This window comes from Pneumocystis murina, assembly GCF_000349005.2.
Source record: "Pneumocystis murina B123 chromosome Unknown supercont1.7, whole genome shotgun sequence".
In the NCBI taxonomy this organism is placed as follows: Eukaryota; Fungi; Ascomycota; class Pneumocystomycetes; order Pneumocystales; family Pneumocystaceae; genus Pneumocystis; species Pneumocystis murina.
Window position 1 is genome coordinate 311,457 of NW_017802365.1, and position 23,544 is coordinate 335,000.

The window sequence follows — 23,544 nt, forward strand, 5'->3', positions numbered from 1 at the left end:
TCGAAATTTGACGATTATATTGAGTTATGTCTCTAATTTATTCTGTAGAACAGCTGTTTGATATTAAAGAGTCTCCTCTTGTTAAAAAGCCAGATAGGTTGCCTGATGGGATAGGGTTTGCAAAAATAGAAAAATATAATCTAATTTTATGTTAATAATTAAGATTTGAGACAGAAGTGGAATATAATAAATCATATAATGATGCAAATGTTTCTTTTAAAGAAAGGTATTAAACTTTATTTTCTGAAAATATACTATTTTTTATTCTATTATATTAGGTCCTCCGGTGATGTTGAAATGTTTACTAGTATAAAAGATTATAAATCATTTTATGCTTCGGGTAATATCTTAAAGTATAAAATATTTTTTTTTATAAATTTCTGGTATAGATATGATGACTTTTGATCCATATAATACTGCATCTTTTATTCCGGAATTTAGGAATAATGTTATTAATATTGATAATAATGATGACAATATTTCCAGAACATTTACTAAATATGGTATTGCGCATATATTTAATGATGATGGTATGTTCTTTTTTGGATTTATGAATTTTTTTAAGTCTAGAGTTAATGATAACTGTGAAGCAAATTCTGCACGAATAGTACATGGAAAATCTATAGCTATTGAAAATGTAAAACCAAAAACTAGTCAGGGTATATGAATAATGTTTATTCATTCTTTGCATATGATTATGTTTTTAGAATTTGCTGAAGAAATGTACTATAAACGTAAAATACGTACGAGTCTTCGTGAAAAAAAATGTGAATCAGCTTTTGAAAATCGTAATAATACGTTACTAGAATCTTCTCTTGATAGAATTAAGCCCTTAAATCTTAATTCATCTGATTTAATAAGAAATGCAAAAAAAAATACTATTAATGAAATTAAGACATGGGAGATGGATATGAAATATAATAATATGCCTAGTATAATTGACGATAATAAAAATGTTGAAGGTTTTAGGGACTTAAAAAATACAATTATATCTGGTGATTCTAGAGATCGTATAAAAACTATTCTTAAATTGGAAGTTTCACGAAAAGATGTTCCTATAGAACATAAAGAGGAATATATTTCTGAATACGATAATAAATATGATAGAAATTCATCCAGTTATTCTCGATTAAAAAATGTTGATGGTGAATTTGACTCGATGTATTTTTTATCAAATTCAAGACAAGTGTCATCTTCACGATATCATAATCTTGATTCTAATCAAACATCTCGTTTTTCTACTTTTTTCGCTAGTGATTCCATAAATTTGATAAGTGATGTAAAGAAAAATAATTTGAATGTTTCATCAAATAATGAACCTTTGTCTACCGAATATTCTGATACTGGTTTGATTTATGGGTCTGATTATAATGATAAATTTTCTGAAATTTCTATTACTACTTCTAAGACGAGTGATGAAATTGGTTTTCAACGAATAATGGATATGCTAAGAAAATCGAATCAATCTATTTCTACGAATGTATGTAACCTAAATTACATTTTTTTTTTATATAATATATATATAGCGTTTGATATCTCATAACTCTAAAATAACATCTAATGAAATAGATTATAATAAGAGCAATGAATATTCCATACAAAATTCTGATAATTTACTTAAATATCAGTCATTTATGCATAAGGATATTTCTGATTCAAAATTTTTTCTAAGTTTGCTTAATCAACCTTCTCATTTATCTTCTTTACATGTTGATTCATTGAATAATGGTTTGTATATTAAATTATATATATTAAATATATAATATTAATATTAGAGAACATAAATGCTTTTCGGGATTGAAATGTTTTTCTTGATGTATCTAAATGTTTAAGAAAATTGATTTATTTTCAGTTTTAATATTATTATATTAAGAATTCAATGTTAGATTATATTGAAAATAAAATTTATAATGAAATTTTTATAAGTTGTACTGTGACATTTTTTTGATATATTTTTGAAAATGTTAAAACAAATTTAAAACTTATTATAAAAAACCAATTAGTATATGTTAAATATTTTTTTAAGAAAAAATGTATATTTAATGTTTTTTTGTTATGGATATAAATTAGTTAATATATTCATTTCTTATTATATTTTTATAATAATTTTAAATGATTTAGATTAATTATTATATATAATTAATTTATAAATATGCGTTTTTTATTAAATATATATTATTATTATAAATATATATACTCATTGAAATATTAATAAATAGTAAATACTAAAAAATGTAATATATATGATATTTATATATTTTCCAGAAATAAAATGAATTATATAAATACAAACATTTTAATTTGTAAATTATAATTAAGTGCATATGATTTATTATATATTTATAATTCTATTATTAATGTTAAATGACTATTCATTAATAAAATGTTTAATTTTCTTATAAAAAATATTTTTAATATATATTTTAATTAAATCATATTTTTGAGATATACATTTTTCGAGTATATTTTATTACAAGACTAAATTATTAAAACATACAATATTTTAATTGTTTATATAATTTTATGAAATGAACCAAGATATTATTTTAGAGACACCATCGTCACATGTACTTCTAGACATTCCTATATCTATAAATCCACTTCTTTTATCCAAAGAACCAATTACAAAACCATTTGAACTACCTGAATCTGAATCATTACATCAATCTGAATTCCTAATCACTAAGTATAATTATTGGAAGGATGAAATAAATGAAGCATTACAAGAAATGCATTATATGAGAAAAAATGAAAAATGGACATTAGAAAAAAAAATAATAACAAAAGAAAAAATAAAATTCTTAGAAACACTAGAAAATAATATTTTTTTAAATTCATTATGCTCTTATAACATTTTAAAATCAGTAAAACTCCTTGGAGGACAATTAGAGGATTTGGAATTAGAAAGTATTTAATATTAAACTATTAATGTTATATTTTAACAACAGTAGATAATAGCTATAACTGGTTAGATATTTATAATCGTGTAGTAATTAATTCAGATTATCATACAAAATCTATTAAAATTTCAAACAATATTTTTCATATCCCTCCTAAATCATCATTTATTTTAGGAAACATAGAAGATAATATAGATTCATTAATTAAATATATTATTAAAAATGGTACATTCGATATTATTATTTTTGATCCTCCATGGAAAAACAAGTCATCAGCTAGAAAAATGGCATATTCATTAAGTTCTAATTACATCTTAATGAAGGTAAAAAAATATTAAAAAAATCTATATTAATACTACTAGATACCTATACAAAAACTATTATCAAAAAAAGGGATAATTGGTATATGGGTGACTAACAAAAAGTCTATTCATGAGTTTGTAGAGAATAAGTTATTTAAAAATTGGAAGATGTCTAAATCCGGTTCATGGTGCTGGTTAAAAGTATATATACATTTAATTTATTAACAATTTATTATTTTCAGGTTACTGATACAGGTGAACCTATCTTTAATATTCAGTCATTTAACAGAAAACCATTTGAAGAGATATTGTTTGCACAATTTACAAATGAGCCTAAAAAAATAGAAATTTCAAAGCGAATAATAGCAGCTGTTCCTGATTTACATTCAAGAAAACCATGCCTTAAAAGTATATATCATGTGAATGTTAGAGTATATTTTTTAAAATATGACAGATTTATTAAATTCGCTAATTCATGATTATAAAGGATGCGAATTTTTTTCTAGAAATTTAATACCTGGATGGTTCAGCATTGGAAATCAAACATTAAAGGCACAATGGGATAAATGGAACACAAAATATACAACATAAAATAAATTACATGTTTAATTCTGTAATTTATTATAATTTCAATATTAAGTTTATTAATTAGTTAGATCTGTATTATGATAACATTTTTCAATATACACAATTATTATCAAATTTATATTTTAATATTTATTAGTATCATATTTCATATTTGCTTAGATATATAAATACATGTAATTCCACATAAGGCAGTATGTTCAACTTTAATAACAATTTAGTATATGATCTATAATATAAAATAAACCTAATTTTAATTCAATAACATCTATTTTAATAACTATTTTACATCCAAAATTTATTTACTACTACTTTTATTATACTATTTCTAATACCATAATATTCATATAAACTATTCAGAATAATATATTTCATAACAAATTCCATAATTTAATACTATTATCATAATTACGTGAAATGCATTTCATATCATTATCGCTATCATTATCATATTTATCAAAATATTTTTCATCATATTTTCTTGAACCAGAACAGGTTGCAACTAATGGATATAATGGATGTACAACTACAGAACTTACTACATCTATAACAAAATAAATACATATTTTTTTAAAAATAAAACATTTATACAAACCATGATGGGCATTCCATTCAAATAGTAAAATATCATCTTTCCATATCCTAACAATACCATCCATGCTTCCGGCTATAATATAATTATCCCAAATATCTACAGTCATTCTTTGTTGTGTCATAGCAAAACGAGGACCCAAAGTTTTAATACATGAAAGGGTTCGAATATCCCAAATGCTCATTTTTTCAGACTTACGTGAAACTACAAGCAATTTATAGTCATTTATCCATAAAACTTGTGTCACACCCCCATCACCAACATTAAAGACAGAAACAATATCACCACAACCTTCATTAGAATATATACCAACAGTTGAACTAAAAGTTCCAGCAGCAAGAACTCCAAGAGTATTAAGACTAAGTGAAGAAATAATACCTTTTTGAATAGGATGAAACAAAGAGGATTTAGAATGCCTTGTGGGTGTTGTATGAAAAGTAGCTATAGGACCATCACCATACATATGTAAAGCATATATAGATAACATATTATTAGTACCAGCGATAAACCTAAAACAAACATATTAATCAACATTTAATTATATAAAACAATATAACCTAGCACCATCCAAAGAAAATATCAAGGAATTCGGAGCAAGAAATCTTTCACAATGATCTATAAGAGGATATGAAGCCCTTAACTAAAAATTAAATTAAATTATTTTAGGATAATTATTCTAATAAACCGTTGAAGTTAAAGCATCATATAAATGAATAGGATGGTCACGAACAGAAACTAAAAAACAACACGAATTAAGATCTATAAAATGAATTATTTATACCAAAAATTAATAACCTACCATTTAGTTTCATTTTAGGATACCAAACATAGGAATAAACAGGCTCAGCAGATCGAATAAAGGAAGAGCATGGTAATTCAGAAACTAGTAAGATTTAATTAAAATATAAATTACTGCCATCTATTTACTTTCGTTTTTTTCTAAAATACTATCTGAACTTTTTAAATTAGAATTAAAATTATATAATTATTCGTATCTTTACATAATAAAACTTCGCAAAATATTATCATTAGAAGAACTCAAAAGACACATCCCATCTGGAGACCTATTATTTAACCATAAATAATTTATATTTGTTATTAATAATATGATACCATTGAATTTGTTTTACAAAATTTGTATTATTATTATTATTATAAATAACACCAAGCTCTTTCAATCCAGAAATTTCAGACTTTTTTAATGCAATCAATTCCGGATAACAAAAAAAGCTAGATTTATTATGTTTAGAATATTTCATAAATCCATTCATTTAGTTAAATTCAGATAATTAAAATCAAAATCCAACGTATTTTTTTAAATAAAAATATTAAATTTATAATTTATTAAGTGTTTATAGAAAAAATATTTAATACCATAATTACTATATATTTACATTTTTTTTTATATTTTTTAAAATATTATAAACAAATTATATAACATCGAAATATTTTTTTATTTATATATTTTTTTTATATTTTCATAACATACATTTTTACATGTCAAAATACATAAAATAATTTCATAATGTTAATAACAAATATACTATTTTTTGCATAGTAAAAATATATGTTTATTATAATTCATATAAATTAAACAACAAAATTATAATAAACTCAAACTTATATAAAAAAGTACAGCTATTTTTTTTTCTGATAGTTAATAGTATTATATATTATATATATATATATTTTCACTAAAATTAACCAAAGCTAATATTATATATATTTAATCAAATCTAAATCAATATTAATTAAAAAATTCATAAAATTAAATAGTTATGTATATAATTATTATTTCCGATTAAACTTATGCTAAAAAAAGTTAATCTTTAATTTATTTTCTAAATCTTTAAAACTATAAAGTTTAGGAATTTCAAAGCGATTTATGATTTAATATAAACAACTTTCTAAAATCCTAAATACAAACTTAAAAAAATTATATGCTCATAACATTAGAAAATTATATTTTCAAAGATCTATTCAAAAAAAGATTATAAGTTTCATTAATAACATTAATACCATTTATCATCATTCTTCATTATACAATGTTCAGAAAAAGAATAACTCCTATCAGTTTCAGAAAACAAACATCCAGTAGTAATAGAAGGTTTAGATTGACTATTAGTAACTATATCCATATTTTTATTCAAAATGTTATCATTTATCTTTGTCGAATCAAAAAGCCCTACTAAAGAAGAATTCAATGTCTCTTTTAGTTTTTTTTCATTAAAATTTACGAGAATTGAATCCTAAAAAAATAAATATTATTTAAAAACGCTACAAACTTACTACTCGATTTTCATAAACGTTCTGAGATTTTTCCATTGAATCAAACCCTGTGTCAACTATAAATGATTCATAATCACATGAGGTATTCAAAGCATCTTCAGTAAAAAAAACATCAAGACTATGCAAAGTTGACACCATATCATCAAGCGAATCACCCTCACAATCATCAGAATTTTTAGAAAATGCAGTTCCTGAATGATTATCTGTTCCATGATAATCATCTACATGAAACTGAATATCTGAAGTGATTAAACTCGTATTCGAAGATGCAACAGTACATGTGCAAAACACGGAATGCACATTCGACCTAGTGATAGTAGCAGTAAAAGAAGCCATAGGTACTGCCCATCCATTTTCATCAGGAATACCAAACAATTCCTCAATTTTTCCAAACTCTTTTAAAATAGTTTTATTGCTCAAAATCATTCTTAAAACATGCTTATCTATAGAACCTCCAGATATTATATTTATTTTCTCTAAAACTTCTATGGCCAGCTGAACATATTCTGTTTTCAAAAGCCTAAGAAGAGGAAATATCAAATCAGCACCAAATCCAGAAAACTTTGGCTTACTAGTATCTATATAAAGTAACATAACCTTAAGAATCTCCATAATTTTTATTTTAATCCACTTCCGTTTGTTCGAAAGCATTCTTAACATAAACAAAAGAGCAGATGTTTCCCATTCAGGAAAATAAATATCATGAATTATAAAAATAATTTGTTTTATGAAATCCTCTTTAACACGAATTCGTGACTTAGAAAAAGAAGAAATAATCTTTTCTAATTCTAAAAGTCCTTGAGAGCTAGCCATAGCTTCGAGATTTTTAGCACAGTTAATAACATTTTCAGATAATGTAGAGTTTTCTAAAGCATCCAAAAAACGTGGTAAATTAGCCAATACAGCAAAAAGCAATCTTTCATTATTCCCAATAATGTCATTATTAGGTAATCCAACTATAAAATCCAAAACTCTAAGAGTTATATCATAAGAAGTAGATGATCTCAATCCCTTTAAAATTAATGATTGCAATCCATCAAAATCTCCAGACCATTTAAGTGGGAACACTGATAGTAAAAAGTTAACATTAGAAGGAAAACCTAAATCAATTTTTTTCATTATTTCCTCCAAAATCAAAATACACTGTACAAATTCTTGTTCATGAATAGTATTTAAAGATGCTACTACACCCCAAAACAACTGAGGATAATTCTTAAACTCAGATTCATTGAGTTTCTCTGTTAAAACTTTTAGAGTTACTAATATTTCCATAGCAAAACCCTGAATATCTAATGAATTATCACAAATAGTATTTGATAGTCTTGCTAACATATTAGCAAGTATATTTTGATCCAATGGAAGCAAAAGACATCTAAATATTTCAAAAGATCGACATGCTAAATGACGAACTGGACACAATGTTGCCCAAGTAATTGCAACTTTCCCCCATATTTGCCGTAAATCATTATATTCTACAGAACATATTTTCAAAACATCGTCCACCATTTTTTTCATTTGTTCAGGTATTTTTGGATTTTTTTTACTATGATTTAAATCATCGTAAGTCCAAAATAATTCAGAATCTTTAAATCTTAAAATACTAACAAAATTAACTTTAATTTTCAATAATTCGCTTTCCTTCAAGCTATAAAAATTAATGCAATTTAGTAAAGTTATTAACATTTCTTTTGCTTGATCCTTTACTAAATCAATATAATGATCTAAATGTATAAATGCAAGATGCAATGCTAATGGTAAAATAGCAGCAATAGAGAAATCAGTTTCTGTTATTAAATCAACCACAAATATCAATGCTATCTGTCCATGAGAAAAAATAATTGGTTTTTTTGGAAGAGGAAAAAAATCATCCAGTATCGCCATATAAGAATAAGTAGCATTTGTATTAGAATAATGAGTTAATTCACGAAGCTGAGGAACCATTGAGCGCGGATTTTGGAGACAATTAAATAAAGTATCCATAATTTTAAATCCTAATGGAGATCTATTAAGATAAATTATAACATGCTTTGCAAAAATAACGAATGCTGGATCTTTTCTTTCTATACATTTTGACACGAAGAAATCAAGAATAATCTTTATATTTCCAACATAAGGGCCAGAAACCAAAGCAGTCCAGAGCTCTTCTATTTCATTTTGAAATCTATCACCATATTTTACACTAATTTCTAAAAGATTAACCAAAACCATATAAGAAGATAAACCTAAATCTTCATTACATGTATCAAACTGAAGTTCTATAACTTGAACCCAAGGCAAGAGTATTATGATAATATCTTTTTGCAATTTTTCAGATACTAAATAAAAACATTTCAAACATTCAGAAAACACGATAAAAGCCAAATCAGAATACTCTTTCGAATATCTAGAAAGTAGAAGATATTGACCACGTCTATAAATAGAAACAGTATTATTAAAAATTGCAGCTTCGAATCCCGATACTAATGATTTACCAAAAACTAATTCTTCAGAATATTTCAACAATCGCAATGCATTAATCCTCACATTCAGATTCTTATCACCAATTCTAAAGAAGCAAAGCACTAATACTTGATGAATAGAATATGGAAACATAGTTGCATTTATTAAAACATCTACAAGTACAGAAAAATAACACTGGGTAGATTTTGATTCCATATGAGATCCATAACATTTTTGCATGCTTTTTTCAAGCAAAACAGGATAATCCAAATTATATCGTAACAAATTAAAAAGTGCTTTACAACCTAAATCTGAAACTCTTTCATTTTGACTTAAAAATAATGCATCTGTCCATCGAAAAAAACTATCAATATCAAATGATACAACGTCCTTTTTATTAGTATTATCTTCTATTACCGGTATAATTCTTCCAGACTATATAAGATTAACGTCAAAATAATGGATAAAAATATAAGACTTACACAAAGTGAGGTCATACAATTAAGAGCAGCCATTTGCAGATTTTTCTTCTCGATTTCCAATGATGCAATTATAGGATTAAAATCACGTACATCTTTATATTGATCTAAAACTAGTTGTTTTATATATTCTTCATGCTTCTGAGCAAGTGTTTCACAGGAACCATATCCACACCATTCTTCAATCATACAAAAATAAGATATTCGATCATCAAATGACATCCATCTTAAAGGATCAGAGGTTCTACAAATTCCTCCGTATACATTTTCAAGTAATCCACAAAAATATCGCTTTAACTTCAAATATTCCCATTCTCTTTGTAGATTTAATTCACCAATAAATATCCTAACATCTTTGATATAAGATACCAATGTATTTAATATCCACTCATCTTGAATTATACTATCCTCCATTAAAAAATGAGATGTAAGTTGAAGAATATGCGTGACTTCAGTTAATAAATCATATAATGTTGTCTGAGGAAACTTCTCAGATATTCGAAAATGAAATAAATGACTATTTTCTGTCGACTTTTTTAATACGAGTTGCAAATCTTCTAACAATACTCGATATACATTTACATTTATAAATTCTAATGCAGATACAATAGAATCTTTAATAGCAATGCAATTTGTCTCCAATAATAGAAGAATCTCTTGAAAAACAGAATGTGCAGAAATTGTTTTTTCAAAAAATATACTCATAACATTTTTTTTTTGCTCATATTTCTGAATATATTTTAAAGCCTCATCATCAGTTGAAGTCAATGTAGAACATGCAACTATAAGATAAAGTTTCCATTGCTCAAGAACAATATCTGAAAAATTAGAATGTCTATTAGAATACTTTGACAATATATCAAGAGAATTATTTTTTCTTGAAATCTCAATAGTTTTCATGATAAACTTTTGCATTCGCATAAGTCTTAAACAGGCAATATTTCGACAGAAAATAACATTAATTGGAAATTTCTCAAAACATAATTTAACAAACTTAGGAAAAACACGAAACCAAATAGCAGTATCAATAGTACTTTCACTTTCTGATATTTTTATAAGTATATCATTACGTTTACCATCATGAACTTTCTGCAATCGATTATATTCAACAACTGACAAAGAATCAACAGGAAAAGACAATAGCCTTAAACCATCATGATAAAATATATTTATTATTCTGGAATATGTAAAATCTTCATGTCTAATTGATTGACTTAAAGAAAGATTTTCTACACTATTTTTGCCACATTTACCTATAACTTCATCAATTTTAACGACTAAATGCAACATTTCAAAAGCATAACATCTTATAATTCTTGATTGACTAAACAAAAAAAAAAGACCATTTGATTCTATTTCCTCAACTAAAATCAATATACTAGTCATTTCTACTCTTCCTTCAGAATCAACATCACTAGTAATCTGATTCAAACAATTAGAGAGCTTTTTTTTCTCATTTACTTTATCTTCAATTTGTTTAATCCAAATCTTCAATAAATTAACAAAGAGCCGCAATATACTTTCAGTACATGAAAAAATATTCTGATTAGCAGTAGCAGAAACATTATATTCTTTCAAAAACAATTCATCATACTTTATTACAAGTTTAGAAACAGCAGATAAAACTATTTGTGCCTTATTTTGCTTAGCAATCAACTCAAGTGCATTACTTGCAGCCTTCGAAACTCCAAGATCAAAATGCAAAAGATTCTTACAAATCATATCAACTACTTTTACAAGAGATACTTCTTTGAACAAACATTTTGATAAAGCTTCAAAACTAACAATTAAAAGCTCATGATATATTCGATTATCTTTTAAGTCCCCTGATAAATAAGATTCATTGCTCAAAGAAGACACTTTTAGTAAAGATAAATCAATTTCTTCAATTTTATAACCATAACTCTGATCACATACATATGCTATCTTAAAGACCATCTTAGAAAACAGTTCATAATAATCTTTAATAATAGACTTATTTATAACATCATACAATAAATTAAGCTGATCATCAGAATATGCAGGGATTTCCTCAATAATTACAGGAAATGATGGTCTATTTCCAAAACATGATAAATCATAAACAATAGCTAAGACAGCCTTCATAGCAATTATCATTCTTTCTGGAGACAAATCATCAACAACAAGAAAATCCTGAGAAAACTTAGATGTATCTGCACTCATAAGAGGAAATATAATATTTTTAAAACAATAATCGGGATGTTTTAATCCAATAAAACGGATAAAGGCAACAAGAGCCAAAATACACGATTCCGAAAAACCTAGATACCGTTTTCCTGGAGGAAAAAGCATTAAAATTAAATTATCTAACTTTTTTGTAGTTGTATTAAGACTTTCAGAATAACGAAACATATAAACCCATGTCATTCTTGCTATGCATGTTACTAAAAATATCCTCGTAGTTTTATCTTTCAGCTTCAATATATTTGATCCAATTAGGTTAAGCCAGTTAGCCAAAAACATATCCTTAGGACTAACGCAAAGAAGAGTTGTAGCTAAAGAAAACGCCATATTCCACAATCGAACTTTCATAGACATTTTAATAACCTTAGGATACAACATCTCAACAGTTCCAGCCCATGAAGGAAAATTAAGTTCAGCTGTTGCACTCTAAAAAAATTAATCTAAAAACCATATTCTTAAGAAGCATACATCAACCATAGAAAGCATAGAACGATGAAAAAGAGTAGCATAAGCATATTTAATACGATAACAACTGGTCTCCTGAAAAAATCTAGCTAAACTTGCAATAAAATCAGATGATTCTTCTAATGCATCTTCTGGGCATAACTAAAAAAAAATTAAACATTATTTTTTAAAAAAAGAAAAGCATTGTTACTTTTATTTTAAGATACTTCATGCCATGTATAACCATTTCAACTTTTAATTCTTTTTCTTTAGTAATATTTCCTTTAAATTTTTCAAGATCAGCGATAAAACGATCACTGACACTAGAAAAACGAATTTTACTCATCCAACCAAGAAGCTCAGCAAACAGGTTCCAATTAGCTAATCTAATGATACTATTAGATAAAACCCTAGGATTAGTAGATCGAAGTTGATTAAAAACAATTTCCTCAAGCTTATTTCCAAGCTCGTCTCCTAATGTATCTGCAGATACCTGCTTTATTATCTCAATAAGTGCTCTACATAAGATATATATTGAAACAAGAGATCTTCTATCCTTTATAACTGAGACTCTTCGATTGAATTGAATAGTGCTTGAATTAGAATTTTGTATTTGAGAACCATCTTTAATTTTTCCCTCACTAAATAAATACTCTTTATTAAGTATAGAAGCAATAGATGCTTCTAATTTAGACTTCCTCCAATACATAAATGAATCAATAATAGGCTTGGGTTTATGTCTAGCTATGTATCCCAAACTTTTTAAAATCTTATCAAATATAGGATCAACACCTTCGCCAACTATTTTAGCAATATTAGGTTCCCAATCCAAAGGATATTCCAATATAGTATTAATTTTTTTTTCTGAAACACAAACAAACTGAGCAAAAAGAATATAAAATACATATTCATTAGGTGTCTTGAATTCATGTTTCGACGAATTATATGGTATATGACAAGAAAAACGAGAGGAAAAAACGTTATTGTGAGAGCTTAAAACAGTATGATTTGAAGGAGAGAATGCTTCTTGATCAGAGGCAGAAACCTGAGAATATAACAATGGTTCTTTTGATAAATTTTGAACAAGAGATTTTTCCATACAGCTAGTATCATTTAAACCACATTGAATGCCAGAACTCAACAAAATATGGCTATTTGGTACATAGGAAATAGAATTTTTAGATAAAACTTCAAGTGATCCTTTATTTATTGGAGAATGATGTTCTGAGAATAAAAAGGCATTAGATGCTATTATATTCATAAATAAAAACAAGAAACCTAAAAACATAACAAAAAATACATACCCATTATTATAGTTTAACAAATTTTTCTAATATTTTTCAATCATACTTAGTCAGACAATTTAATATCAAATTAAAACCAAAAACTCTTCTTTATCAAGAATAATATATACTAAACCATATAAAAATAATATTTAATATGTATAATTTGCATTAATTACAGTTATTATATATATCTTGATGCTTAATGTTTATTCTTTTAATGACAATTTTTAACAATTTTTTGTATTTCGAATCAAATATTAAAAAAAAATAAACATTTATAAAAATTAAAATTATATATTGAAAAAGTAAAAAAATATACTGGAAAATAGCATATTTCTATTCAGTGAATTCAAGTATTGTTTAAAATTTAATTTTATTTACAGCTTTTAAATTTTCAAAGTTAAAATGAAGCTTAAATAAACAAAAGTTTTTTAATTTTTAAAAAATTTATAAAAAAGAAACTTCAATCAAGTAATCAAAAAAAATCTTTTGTAAGAAAAATGGTATTTCTCTAAAAAATATAAAAAAATGTTCAAAGAAAAACAAGAATTAACTTTAGACGCATTTGATATTATTTTTATATTTGCGATTTTAACAACAATTATATATATATTTAGAGGAAAGTTATGGACAAAAAAAGGATCTATGTTATCTATTTTTAATAATTCCACAAATGATACTCTAATAATACCAAAAAATACTAGAAATATCATTCAAAAAATGCATGATTCAGTAAGATTAATCATAATTATATAAAGACGCAGCTAATATATAACTAAGCAAAAAAGTGTGGTTATTTTTTATGGATCTCAGACAGGCACGGCAGAAGATCTTGCTTTTCGTTTAGCAAAAGAAGGTCATGCACGTTATGGCTTATCAACTATGACGGCTAATTTTGAAGATTATGATTACGAAAATCTTAATGATTTCCCCGCTGAAAAAATGGCAATTTTCGTCGTTGCTACTTATGGTGAAGGAGAACCAACTGATAATGCTATAGAATTTTTTAAATTTTTGCAATCCAAAAATTTAACATTTTCTAATGGTGATACTATTAATAATAGACCTTTATCAAACTTAAACTATATTATTTTTGGTCTAGGAAACTCTACTTATGAATATTATAATCACATGGCTCGTACTTTAGATACATTACTTATTAAACTTGGTGCCAATAAAATTTCAAAAAGAGGTGAAGGAGATGATAGTAATGCTACATTAGAAGAGGATTTTCTTAGTTGGAAAGATAAAATGTGGGCTGATGTAGCGAAGAAAATGAATCTCAGGGAAAAAGAAGCAATGTATTTTCAAGATTTATTTTTATTTTTTAACATTAATTAGATATATACCAGAATTTGAAATTATCGAAGACTTAAGACTATCCAGCTCTTTAGAAACAGTATTTCTTGGAGAACTAAATAAAGAATATCTTATTGGGAAAATAAAACCATTTAATTCTTATAATCCGTTTATTGCCCCTGTTATTGAATCACATGAACTCTTTTTTTCCGGAAAAAGAAATTGTTTGCATATGGAATTTAGCATTAAAGACTCTGGTATGAAATATCAAACGGGTGATCATTTAGCTATTTGGCCCTCAAATTCAAATCAAGAGGTAGACAGATTGCTTACTATTTTAAACTTAGCTCATAAACGGAATACTGTCATACGGGTCAAAAATATTGACCCTATAGCTAAAGTACCAATACCTCAACCTTCAACATATGATTCTATTGTGAGATACTATTTAGAAATTTGTGCACCAGTATCTCGACAATCATTGACTACTTTAGCACAATTTGCACCATCTAAAGAGGCAAAAAAAGAGACTCTTAGACTAGGATCTGACAAAAATTATTTTCATAAAATTATATCATCTCGTTGTTTTAATCTTGCACAAACAATGCAGTTCATAACTTCTGAATTATGGACGAAGGTCCCTTTTTCGTTTATTATTGAATGTTTTACACGTCTAAAACCAAGATATTATTCTATTTCAAGTTCTAGTTTAATTTATCCAACAAAAGTGCATATTACAGCAGTTGTAGAATCAAAATTTTTTCCAGAGAATGATAATATTTTAAACGGAGTAACAACAAATTATTTATTAGCTTTAAAACAGAAACAGAATGGGGATATTGATACACGTTCCTTTGAAATAAATTATGAATTAGATGGGCCTCGCAATAAATATCGTAATTTTCATTTACCAGTATATATTAGACGGTCAAACTTTCATCTTCCTCATAATCCAACTATTCCAATTATCATGGTTGGTCCAGGTACTGGAGTAGCACCATTTAGAGCATTTGTTATGGAAAGGGCAGAACAAATGAAAAGGGGCAAGAAAATTGGTAAAACAATACTTTTCTATGGATGCCGATACAAAAATGTGGATTTTTTATATAAAAATGAGTGGGAAGTATGAAGTATTACTTAAATATAAAGTTTTTGTATCTTTACAGTTATTAGGAATATAAAAATATTATGGGAGATTTATTTGAAATGTATATTGCATTTTCACGAGAAACCAATAAAAAAGTATATGTACAAGATTTATTAGAACAAAATTCATCTAAAATAAATAAAATTTTAGAATCAGGAGGCATTTTTTATATATGTGGCAATGTATATTTTTCTATGAAATATTATAATTTCTAAATAATTTTTATATAGGCTGCTCGTATGGCTAGAGAAGTAAATATAACTCTACATAAAATAATTAGTGAGGAACGCGGAATAGGGAAAATTAAAGGAAACGAGGTTATAAGAAAAATGAGAAATGAAAATAAACTATTCGAAGATATTTGGTCTTAAACATTAAAAGTTAATATATTAGATAGATATATATATATATTTATATACTAAATACATACATATATATATATATATATATTAAATAAAAAATATCATTATTCTTTTGCAGCCCTTCCATATTTTTGAATATATGAATTATAGACTACTGTAGGTTTTATTTTTAATAATTGAATCATATTATGGTTCAAATTTTATTTAACCTTTTTTATCGACAAATAATTAACATCAAGTGTCTAACAAAAAAATGACGATAATTAAACATTATTTTAAATCTGATAAGCATTATGAATATGTAATAATCTAAAAATAAGAAACAATACTTTATTAAATACATTTTATTTATTACAAAAAATCTATTAAAATCAAAAAAATTATAAAATCAAATATTTAATAAATACAATATATTCCATTAATTTACATATTATACAAAAAAGCAATAGATTCTTTTAAATAGTTTATATTAATTATAATTATCATTTTTAGTAAATCTAATATATAGGATGTGCGCGAAACAAGCCTTTTGGTCCACCTCCGTAAAAACTACTAATTAATTTAGTTTATATTTTCTATTTTATATTGCTCCTATTTTTTCTAGCTTATTGACCCCTTCTTAATATCCTCGAACATCTTTCATGTTATATAGAAACTTTATTATACTTTGGCAGTTTCATCTATTGGTTCTTTTTTAACATTATATTATAACTTCATTATCTTTAGATTCTAATTTTACTTATTCTCTACCTTGTGACTTATTTTTAGTCTTTATTTACTATAAATTATAGAAATTTGTTCTAAATATTAGATCAGATAATTTACTTATTGTCAAATATCCACACTTTATAGGTATTGCATAAAAATCTAAGACTTTATAAACATATTGAAATATTATATAGGCACTTTTTGAAAATTATTATTAATTATTTGGTTTCTTTTTTATATTACTAATTTATTAATCAATGTCTACCTCAGATACCACTCATATTTCTGTTCCATCTAATAAAGAATCACCATTGACATCAGCAATGGCATCTCTTAGTATTTCCGCTGCAAATAATATTACTACTTTAGCATCAGAAGAGTCTATTTTTGATGGGTTGTCTAAACATATCAATATACCGTTAACACCTGCATCTAATGAAGTATCACCTGTTAAATCACAGGAGTTATTAACATCACATCAACCAGATACCAAAGCAAATTTATTGTCACCACCTTCATCACCATTACTTTCTGTTCAGGATCAAAAATTACCTACTTCAAACTCATTTTCTATAAAACAGCAAAAATCTATACAAAATTCGGATATAGTGTCACATACACAGCTCGAGCCTTCTTCCTTTTCTGGACATCAATATATCCATAATAACAATATTTTATATAATAACAAAGGGAGATATATTCGTAGAATTAATTTAAATACTATCAATAAATATCCAGCAGATCATCAACATACATATGCTATGAGCTCTTTTTTAAGAAATCATCCTGCTCAAGTTAGACCTTCATGGTTTACAGCACATAACCATCATCCTGCTTCGTTATATCATTCAATTCCTTCTGCTAATATAATTTCGAATCCTACAATAAATACTGGAACATTCACAACACCAGGTACTTATAGATATCCTACTCATGTTCAACATCCTTCAATATCCTCTATTTATTCATCGTCTTCATCACAACCTCCTACTCCACTTAGTCCTCAAATTGCTGGAATGATTGCATCAGGGCCACCTGTACCAGCACCCGTTCCCTCAATATTTTCTGGGCCAGCCTACTATGATACTCTAGAATCATCTCTTCAGAATCCTAATAAAACAACAAATGTTTATATTAGAGGACTTCCTCCAGATACTACAGATGAAAGTTTATACATTTTAGCATCCAGATTTGGAAAAATTCATAGCAGCAAAGCGATCCTTGATACACAATCTGGTACTTGTAAAGGGTATCTATATGCAAATAGTTTTATATTTTTATATCAATAGTTTTTAGATTTGGATTTGCCTGGTTTGAACAAGAAGAAGAAGCAAAAGCATGTATTGCTGGTTTAATGCATTTTGGTTATCAAGTGTCTTTTGCTAAGGTTTATATTTTTATTATAGTTATTTCTGCTTATTAAATAATTTAGGAATCTTTCAGTACAAGACTTAAAAATTTAGCAGATCCAGGATCAACTAATTTATATTTATCTAATCTTCCTTTAAATATGCATGAGAAAGTGAGCTATGAAGAAATAATTGTTTAAAATTTAATAATATTTAGGATTTAGAAGAACAATTTGCTCCATATAAAGTTATTTCTAATCGTATTCTTAGAGATTCAAATAATGTTAGTCGAGGTGTCGGATTTGCTAGGTTCTCTAATCTAAATATATAAATATTTCTCTAATATTTAGAAGAATGTCAGACAGAGAAGCTGCTGACGCAATAATTGAAAATTTTGATGGTAAAAAATTGCCTGGTGCTACAATGCCATTACAAGTACGTTATGCGGATTCACCTTCCCAAAAACGTACAATTATATCTATAACTATATACATTACTTAAATTATTTAGGCCTTAAAGGTCAAACAGTTAGTCGCAGATTATGGAGAGCTCGAGAATATAATGTTTTAACTGGTCGTTCTATTATAGATGATTCATTAGGCTTCTCTAGTTTAGGCTTAGGTATAGACCATTATGGCATTCAACATAGTGGAACAGGTATCACTGATGTTCATAACGATCCATCAAATTCAAGTACATTTTCAAATTTACAAATGTATTTTCCAATAAGGTATGATTATAAAAGTTGATTCTCACCTCTTTTAATCTGCATAGCCCTGGAATAACAGGATATCCTTCTAACTGCGAAACACACATACAATCATATATCTGGAACATAAATCATCCTCATGCTTCATATTTTAAACATCTTCAGCAAAAGTCTTCAATAAATAGTAAACCGAAATCATTGCCCGAGACATCATCCTTAAATTCTACATCGGTCCCTTGTGAAACAAATTCTGAAACGAATAATGAAAAATCAACAGTTATAAAGGAAAAAGATATAGCATATCATTTAGTAGATAATAATATTCAGGTAGAAGCTTAAAATATATATATTTATTTTTAATATTACTAAGGTTAATTAATTGAATAAAATATTAACAATTTTGTTATTGCTTTATTATTATTTCTTTTATTACTACTTTTGCTTAAAAGATTTTCAATTTTGCCAAACGTTATAATTGAATTATGTCAGTGCAATTGTAGAAATAGGCAAAAATAGCTTAAAATTATCAGTATATTTTACTTTTAACATATTGCTATAAATATTTTTAAAAGAATACATTATTATAATATCTTGTTTATAAATTAATAACACTAATTACATTAAATAATAAAATAATATAATCATTTCTATATAAATAATGATATTATAACGTATTATAACTTGAAAATGCATTCATTTTAAATTGAAACATTAAATGTTAAAAAAATCAATTAAAAATAGATAATTTAAAAAAATAAAATATTTCTAAATTCTTGATTTTTTTTAATATACATTAAAAACTTTCAAATTAAAATTTATATATCCAAATTTAAAAATATTATTAAAATATTAATGAAGTACAAATATATATGTAATTTTATTGTCAAATGACTAAAGTTTTTTATAATCCTTCTAAACAAATTGTTAGAATTTTAAAAAATTAAAGCATAATAATAAATAAATAAATATCTAACATTAATAACACTATACACTTTCTACTATATCAACCATATATCGATATAATTGTAACTTTTATAAAAATAAATTTGATAGCCTAAAATAAAAAATATTAATATCAACGTTATATATTTTATAATTTACATATCAATTATAAATTATATACAATTAATAAAATTTTAATATCGAATATATAAAATTTATCTGATTCTGTACAAATATCCATTTACCTCTAAAAAATTTATTTGTAAATAATTATTAAAAATATAATTTCATAAATTTAGCTTAAATGCTATTGTCAATATGTTTTTTATTATTAGTAATGAAATATTGATAGAATTATAAAAAAAATTGATTAAAAATAAATTATAATTTGAAAAATATTTTATTTCATTGAAATATTCAATGTAAATCTTTACTAGTAACTTTTTACATAAAAAGTAATCAAAATTAAATAATTTAAAACAAAAATTCAATTATCAATAAAACAAAAAAAACTAAATCAACATAAAATTATCTACATAAAATTATTTACGCAAAATATACAATAAATAACTTAATACAATCTATATAAGCATGATTTCTTCTAGGGAAAACCAGTCATTCATATTATATATATGTGTAATTATGTATCTTCTTCCATATAATTTGGATTTTTCCTCAATATAACAATCCATTCAAGTGTAGGTGTAAGAGATATATATTCATCAGTTGCAAGTTCTGCACGATCACTATGCTGAAGCAAAGTTGGTGTCTCTAAAGTTTGAAACCCAGTTATAGTTTTTGGCCGTCCAATCTGCCCGACAATATCTACGGCAGTCCCTTGCCGAACCACTGTTTTTTGAAAATTACCAGACTCATCAACAGTTAAAAGCATACGAGGATGTATAGCCATAGTAAGATAATATAAGATCCAATGGGATGTATCCAATATAACTAAAATAAAATTAGATATAAAGATGGATACTAAAAACATTACAAGACTTAGAGTCCATCATAGTAACTAATACAGTAAATAAACCGGACATTGATACATATGACATAATTTGTCGATCAGTATGATATGGACTAAGAGTCATTGTCCCTTTTCCCATATGCAAAAGCCCTTGAGCTACACGAACCATAAAAAGTGCATTTGGTGTTTTATAATAATAGCTAGATAATTGACGAAGCAACTGAGCCAGTCTTGCATTATTCGTGCCTGATCCTACTAAACCCATTGCAAAAATAGCATTAATAGCAACGTCAATATCAGTATCATGTGAATATCTACTAAGAGTCTCAAATATTTTAATTTGAGGATTAGATGCACTAAGTAATCCTAAAGCCAATGGAACTGCTTTACGAATGACAGGCTCGCCATAATACATCTTCCGTTATAAGTATTGTTATTTCTAAAATATGAACTTACTAAATGATCAAATTGACGAAGAATCATCTCTGCTCCTATATCCTCTCCCATTGCAATTAAAGCCAATCCTAATACTGCAAAACCTTGATGCAAATCATTTTTTTCTTTATCAGTATCTAAATGACTACTGCATATATGCAAAAGACCTTGAATTTTCAAAACATTACCTGTACCTGCATATGAAAAAATATCAACAAGGACGCTTGCTTGCCGTACAATAGGATGATTAATAGCTTTCAATATTTCTAAAGTTGCATCTGACGCATCTTGCTTACCAGCATACAACAACGCTAATCCTAATGACATAAAACATCCCCATTTTTCTTCTAGACATTTATTTTCTCTTTCCATCATCGTTTGAAGAATTGCCGATGTTATGTCTCCATTACATGATCCAACAAATATCATGCCAAGTGATAAAGCAGCTAAACTAGACACTTCCATGTGTAATTCAGTATCATTTACAAAAGGAAGAAGTAGTTCCATAATATCTTCCATATTAGAACCAGCATATGCCATACCAAGACTAAAAATATGAACTTAAAAGATAAAAGTATTAATAAAATTATACCCAACGATAGCACTTATTCTAATTTTTGTATCCTTATTTTCCAGGTATTCACCAAGTAAAGCCAAAGCTGGATCAGATTCATCATGAACACCAGTATTAATTAATCCAATACCTAGCAACGCGCCTGCCTTAATATTTTCATCGGATGAATAAAGATACTTATCAATTTGTGTAAGTCCCATTTCAATATCCCATAACATGATCATTCCAATTGAAGCTACAGCAGACATCATTCCTGAAATAAAATTAATAACTAATAGTAAATCTAAATATGAATATAACCAGTATCTTTATTTTTATAAATCCATGAAGTATTACAATCTTCAGAAAGAACAAGTTTATCATTACCAAATCCAACATTTACAAAAGCGTTAACAAATGTGCTTGCAAGATTTTGTTTTGTAGAATCAATAGCAGAAGTTAATGAAGATGATCGAACCTCCAAATGACTTTTATATATATCATCGGGAGTTTTTGGTTCGAAAACATTAAGTTCCTTAGCAACAAATCTAAATAATTCACTCAAACGACTATTCCTCAAGCATTCATTTATGCTTTCATCATCATCTTCAAACCAAATCTGCTGTCGAGCTATCAAATATGCTAATTGCTTTTTAATACTTAAATCGCTTGTGCTATTAAAATCATTTTTGATAAGTTCATAATCCCCTAAACGTATTGCCAATATCAATGCTTGTGCTATTTTTCCCTGACTTTTATATATAGCATGAGCAGTTTTCAAAAAAGCAACATCATCCGGAGGTGCAAGAAGATTAACACAACTTAAACTAGCTTAGAAATAGGTTATTTTACATAATTTTTCTACCTCACCATATATGAACATACTCGAGCATATGTATTAGAATCAATAAAAGGAGGTAGTTTTTCAATAGATTCTAATTCTAAAAGAAGATCAACAGCGTCAGCCTCCGCATTATGAGTAAGAAAAAATGGAACAATCCTTAATGCCAAATCCATAAGATCATCCGTTGAAGAATCATTTTCAATTCTTATTGAATATTCTTCCCCAATTTCTGCCGATAAATGTCTGAAACTTTAATTCCAATACTAAACAAAAAAAATCTTTACCTAACATATTCATGCCCCCAAAAACCTATATCATTTTTCTTACCCAAAAGACAATATTTAAGAGATTCTCTTTTCCCGTCTTTAGCGTAAGTCATACCAAGAACAGATAATATATCGGCAAAAACAGCCTTTTGTAATTAAAAAATATAATATAAAAAGTTAAATACTTTTTGTTCTGATGCTGGCCAAGTTTCATAAATTTGAATAAGATCAAAAAAATGTGGCCGCAAAAATTTCAAAGGCTTGGGTACAGCGGTCATAGAACTAGTTGATGTTCGAATAAAAACTTTTAACGATTCCAATGAAGGCCCATGTAAACTAATATCAGATTCCTAATTTTAGAATAAGTCATAATTTCAACTATAAAAATATTATCATACTTTAAGTCTTTCAACTAATATATTAAGATTAGCTTTTAATT

The 23,544-nt window shown here is 26.2% G+C and overlaps 8 protein-coding genes across 8 annotated transcripts in view; 5 read left to right on the plus strand and 3 right to left on the minus strand.

The window, feature by feature from the left end:
• Window positions 1-9: 9 nt before the first annotated feature.
• Window positions 10-1,801, plus strand: PNEG_02756 (hypothetical protein; the record flags this gene model as incomplete). Its single annotated transcript, XM_007876596.1, has 6 exons — window positions 10-340; window positions 390-530; window positions 573-659; window positions 708-1,480; window positions 1,527-1,728; window positions 1,776-1,801. The coding sequence occupies exons 1-6, from the start codon at window positions 199-201 to the stop codon at window positions 1,799-1,801; spliced, it is 1,371 nt and encodes a 456-aa protein (XP_007874787.1). The 5' UTR covers window positions 10-198.
• Window positions 1,802-2,528: 727 nt separating this feature from the next.
• Window positions 2,529-3,793, plus strand: PNEG_02757 (hypothetical protein; the record flags this gene model as incomplete). Its single annotated transcript, XM_007876597.1, has 5 exons — window positions 2,529-2,907; window positions 2,952-3,223; window positions 3,263-3,403; window positions 3,445-3,610; window positions 3,657-3,793. 5 exons carry the CDS (start codon window positions 2,529-2,531, stop codon window positions 3,791-3,793), a joined length of 1,095 nt encoding a protein of 364 aa, XP_007874788.1.
• A 365-nt stretch (window positions 3,794-4,158) lies between these two features.
• On the minus strand, window positions 4,159-5,650 carry PNEG_02758 (hypothetical protein; the record flags this gene model as incomplete). The annotated part of the gene is made up of 8 exons (XM_007876598.1): window positions 4,159-4,331; window positions 4,383-4,888; window positions 4,937-5,019; window positions 5,065-5,138; window positions 5,179-5,262; window positions 5,307-5,335; window positions 5,381-5,443; window positions 5,493-5,650. 8 exons carry the CDS (start codon window positions 5,648-5,650, stop codon window positions 4,159-4,161), a joined length of 1,170 nt encoding a protein of 389 aa, XP_007874789.1.
• A 683-nt stretch (window positions 5,651-6,333) lies between these two features.
• PNEG_02759 (hypothetical protein) lies at window positions 6,334-13,560 on the minus strand. The gene is made up of 6 exons (XM_007876599.1): window positions 13,540-13,560; window positions 12,447-13,483; window positions 12,260-12,397; window positions 9,590-12,217; window positions 6,669-9,542; window positions 6,334-6,628 (listed from the first exon to the last, which is right to left on the minus strand). The coding sequence occupies exons 1-6, from the start codon at window positions 13,541-13,543 to the stop codon at window positions 6,392-6,394; spliced, it is 6,918 nt and encodes a 2,305-aa protein (XP_007874790.1). The 5' UTR covers window positions 13,544-13,560; the 3' UTR covers window positions 6,334-6,391.
• Window positions 13,561-13,977: 417 nt separating this feature from the next.
• Window positions 13,978-16,338, plus strand: PNEG_02760 (hypothetical protein; the record flags this gene model as incomplete). The annotated part of the gene is made up of 5 exons (XM_007876600.1): window positions 13,978-14,253; window positions 14,302-14,822; window positions 14,863-15,943; window positions 15,994-16,149; window positions 16,198-16,338. Exons 1-5 carry the CDS (start codon window positions 14,050-14,052, stop codon window positions 16,336-16,338), a joined length of 2,103 nt encoding a protein of 700 aa, XP_007874791.1. The 5' UTR covers window positions 13,978-14,049.
• A 244-nt stretch (window positions 16,339-16,582) lies between these two features.
• Window positions 16,583-17,242, plus strand: PNEG_04291 (hypothetical protein; the record flags this gene model as incomplete). The annotated part of the gene is made up of 7 exons (XM_019757810.1): window positions 16,583-16,630; window positions 16,779-16,791; window positions 16,822-16,871; window positions 16,982-17,015; window positions 17,056-17,096; window positions 17,121-17,181; window positions 17,232-17,242. The coding sequence occupies 7 exons, from the start codon at window positions 16,583-16,585 to the stop codon at window positions 17,240-17,242; spliced, it is 258 nt and encodes an 85-aa protein (XP_019613376.1).
• Window positions 17,243-17,294: 52 nt separating this feature from the next.
• Window positions 17,295-19,434, plus strand: PNEG_02761 (hypothetical protein; the record flags this gene model as incomplete). The annotated part of the gene is made up of 7 exons (XM_007876602.1): window positions 17,295-18,286; window positions 18,334-18,424; window positions 18,470-18,559; window positions 18,604-18,695; window positions 18,740-18,852; window positions 18,897-19,116; window positions 19,161-19,434. 7 exons carry the CDS (start codon window positions 17,295-17,297, stop codon window positions 19,432-19,434), a joined length of 1,872 nt encoding a protein of 623 aa, XP_007874793.1.
• Window positions 19,435-20,655: 1,221 nt separating this feature from the next.
• PNEG_02762 (hypothetical protein) overlaps window positions 20,656-23,544 on the minus strand; it is a gene marked incomplete at its 5' end in the record, with an annotated part of 3,025 nt that continues 136 nt past the window's right edge. The window contains 9 exons of the mRNA XM_007876603.1: window positions 20,656-20,988; window positions 21,032-21,422; window positions 21,464-21,989; window positions 22,035-22,269; window positions 22,317-22,816; window positions 22,861-23,082; window positions 23,124-23,251; window positions 23,291-23,455; window positions 23,504-23,544. The exon at window positions 23,504-23,544 is cut by the window's right edge and continues 16 nt beyond it. Of these exons, the coding sequence (XP_007874794.1) occupies window positions 20,678-20,988; window positions 21,032-21,422; window positions 21,464-21,989; window positions 22,035-22,269; window positions 22,317-22,816; window positions 22,861-23,082; window positions 23,124-23,251; window positions 23,291-23,455; window positions 23,504-23,544 (2,519 nt within the window). The 3' untranslated portion in view covers window positions 20,656-20,677. The remainder of the gene's footprint in view (window positions 20,989-21,031; window positions 21,423-21,463; window positions 21,990-22,034; window positions 22,270-22,316; window positions 22,817-22,860; window positions 23,083-23,123; window positions 23,252-23,290; window positions 23,456-23,503) is intronic.

Coding starts and splice junctions, on each gene's coding strand:
- PNEG_02759 (XM_007876599.1), bottom strand. Junction 12,398..12,446: donor TGAAGTATCTTAAAATAAAA/GTAACAATGCTT, acceptor ATTTTTTTTTAG/TTATGCCCAGAAGATGCATT. Junction 12,218..12,259: donor CTATGCTTTCTATGGTTGAT/GTATGCTTCTTA, acceptor TAATTTTTTTAG/AGTGCAACAGCTGAACTTAA.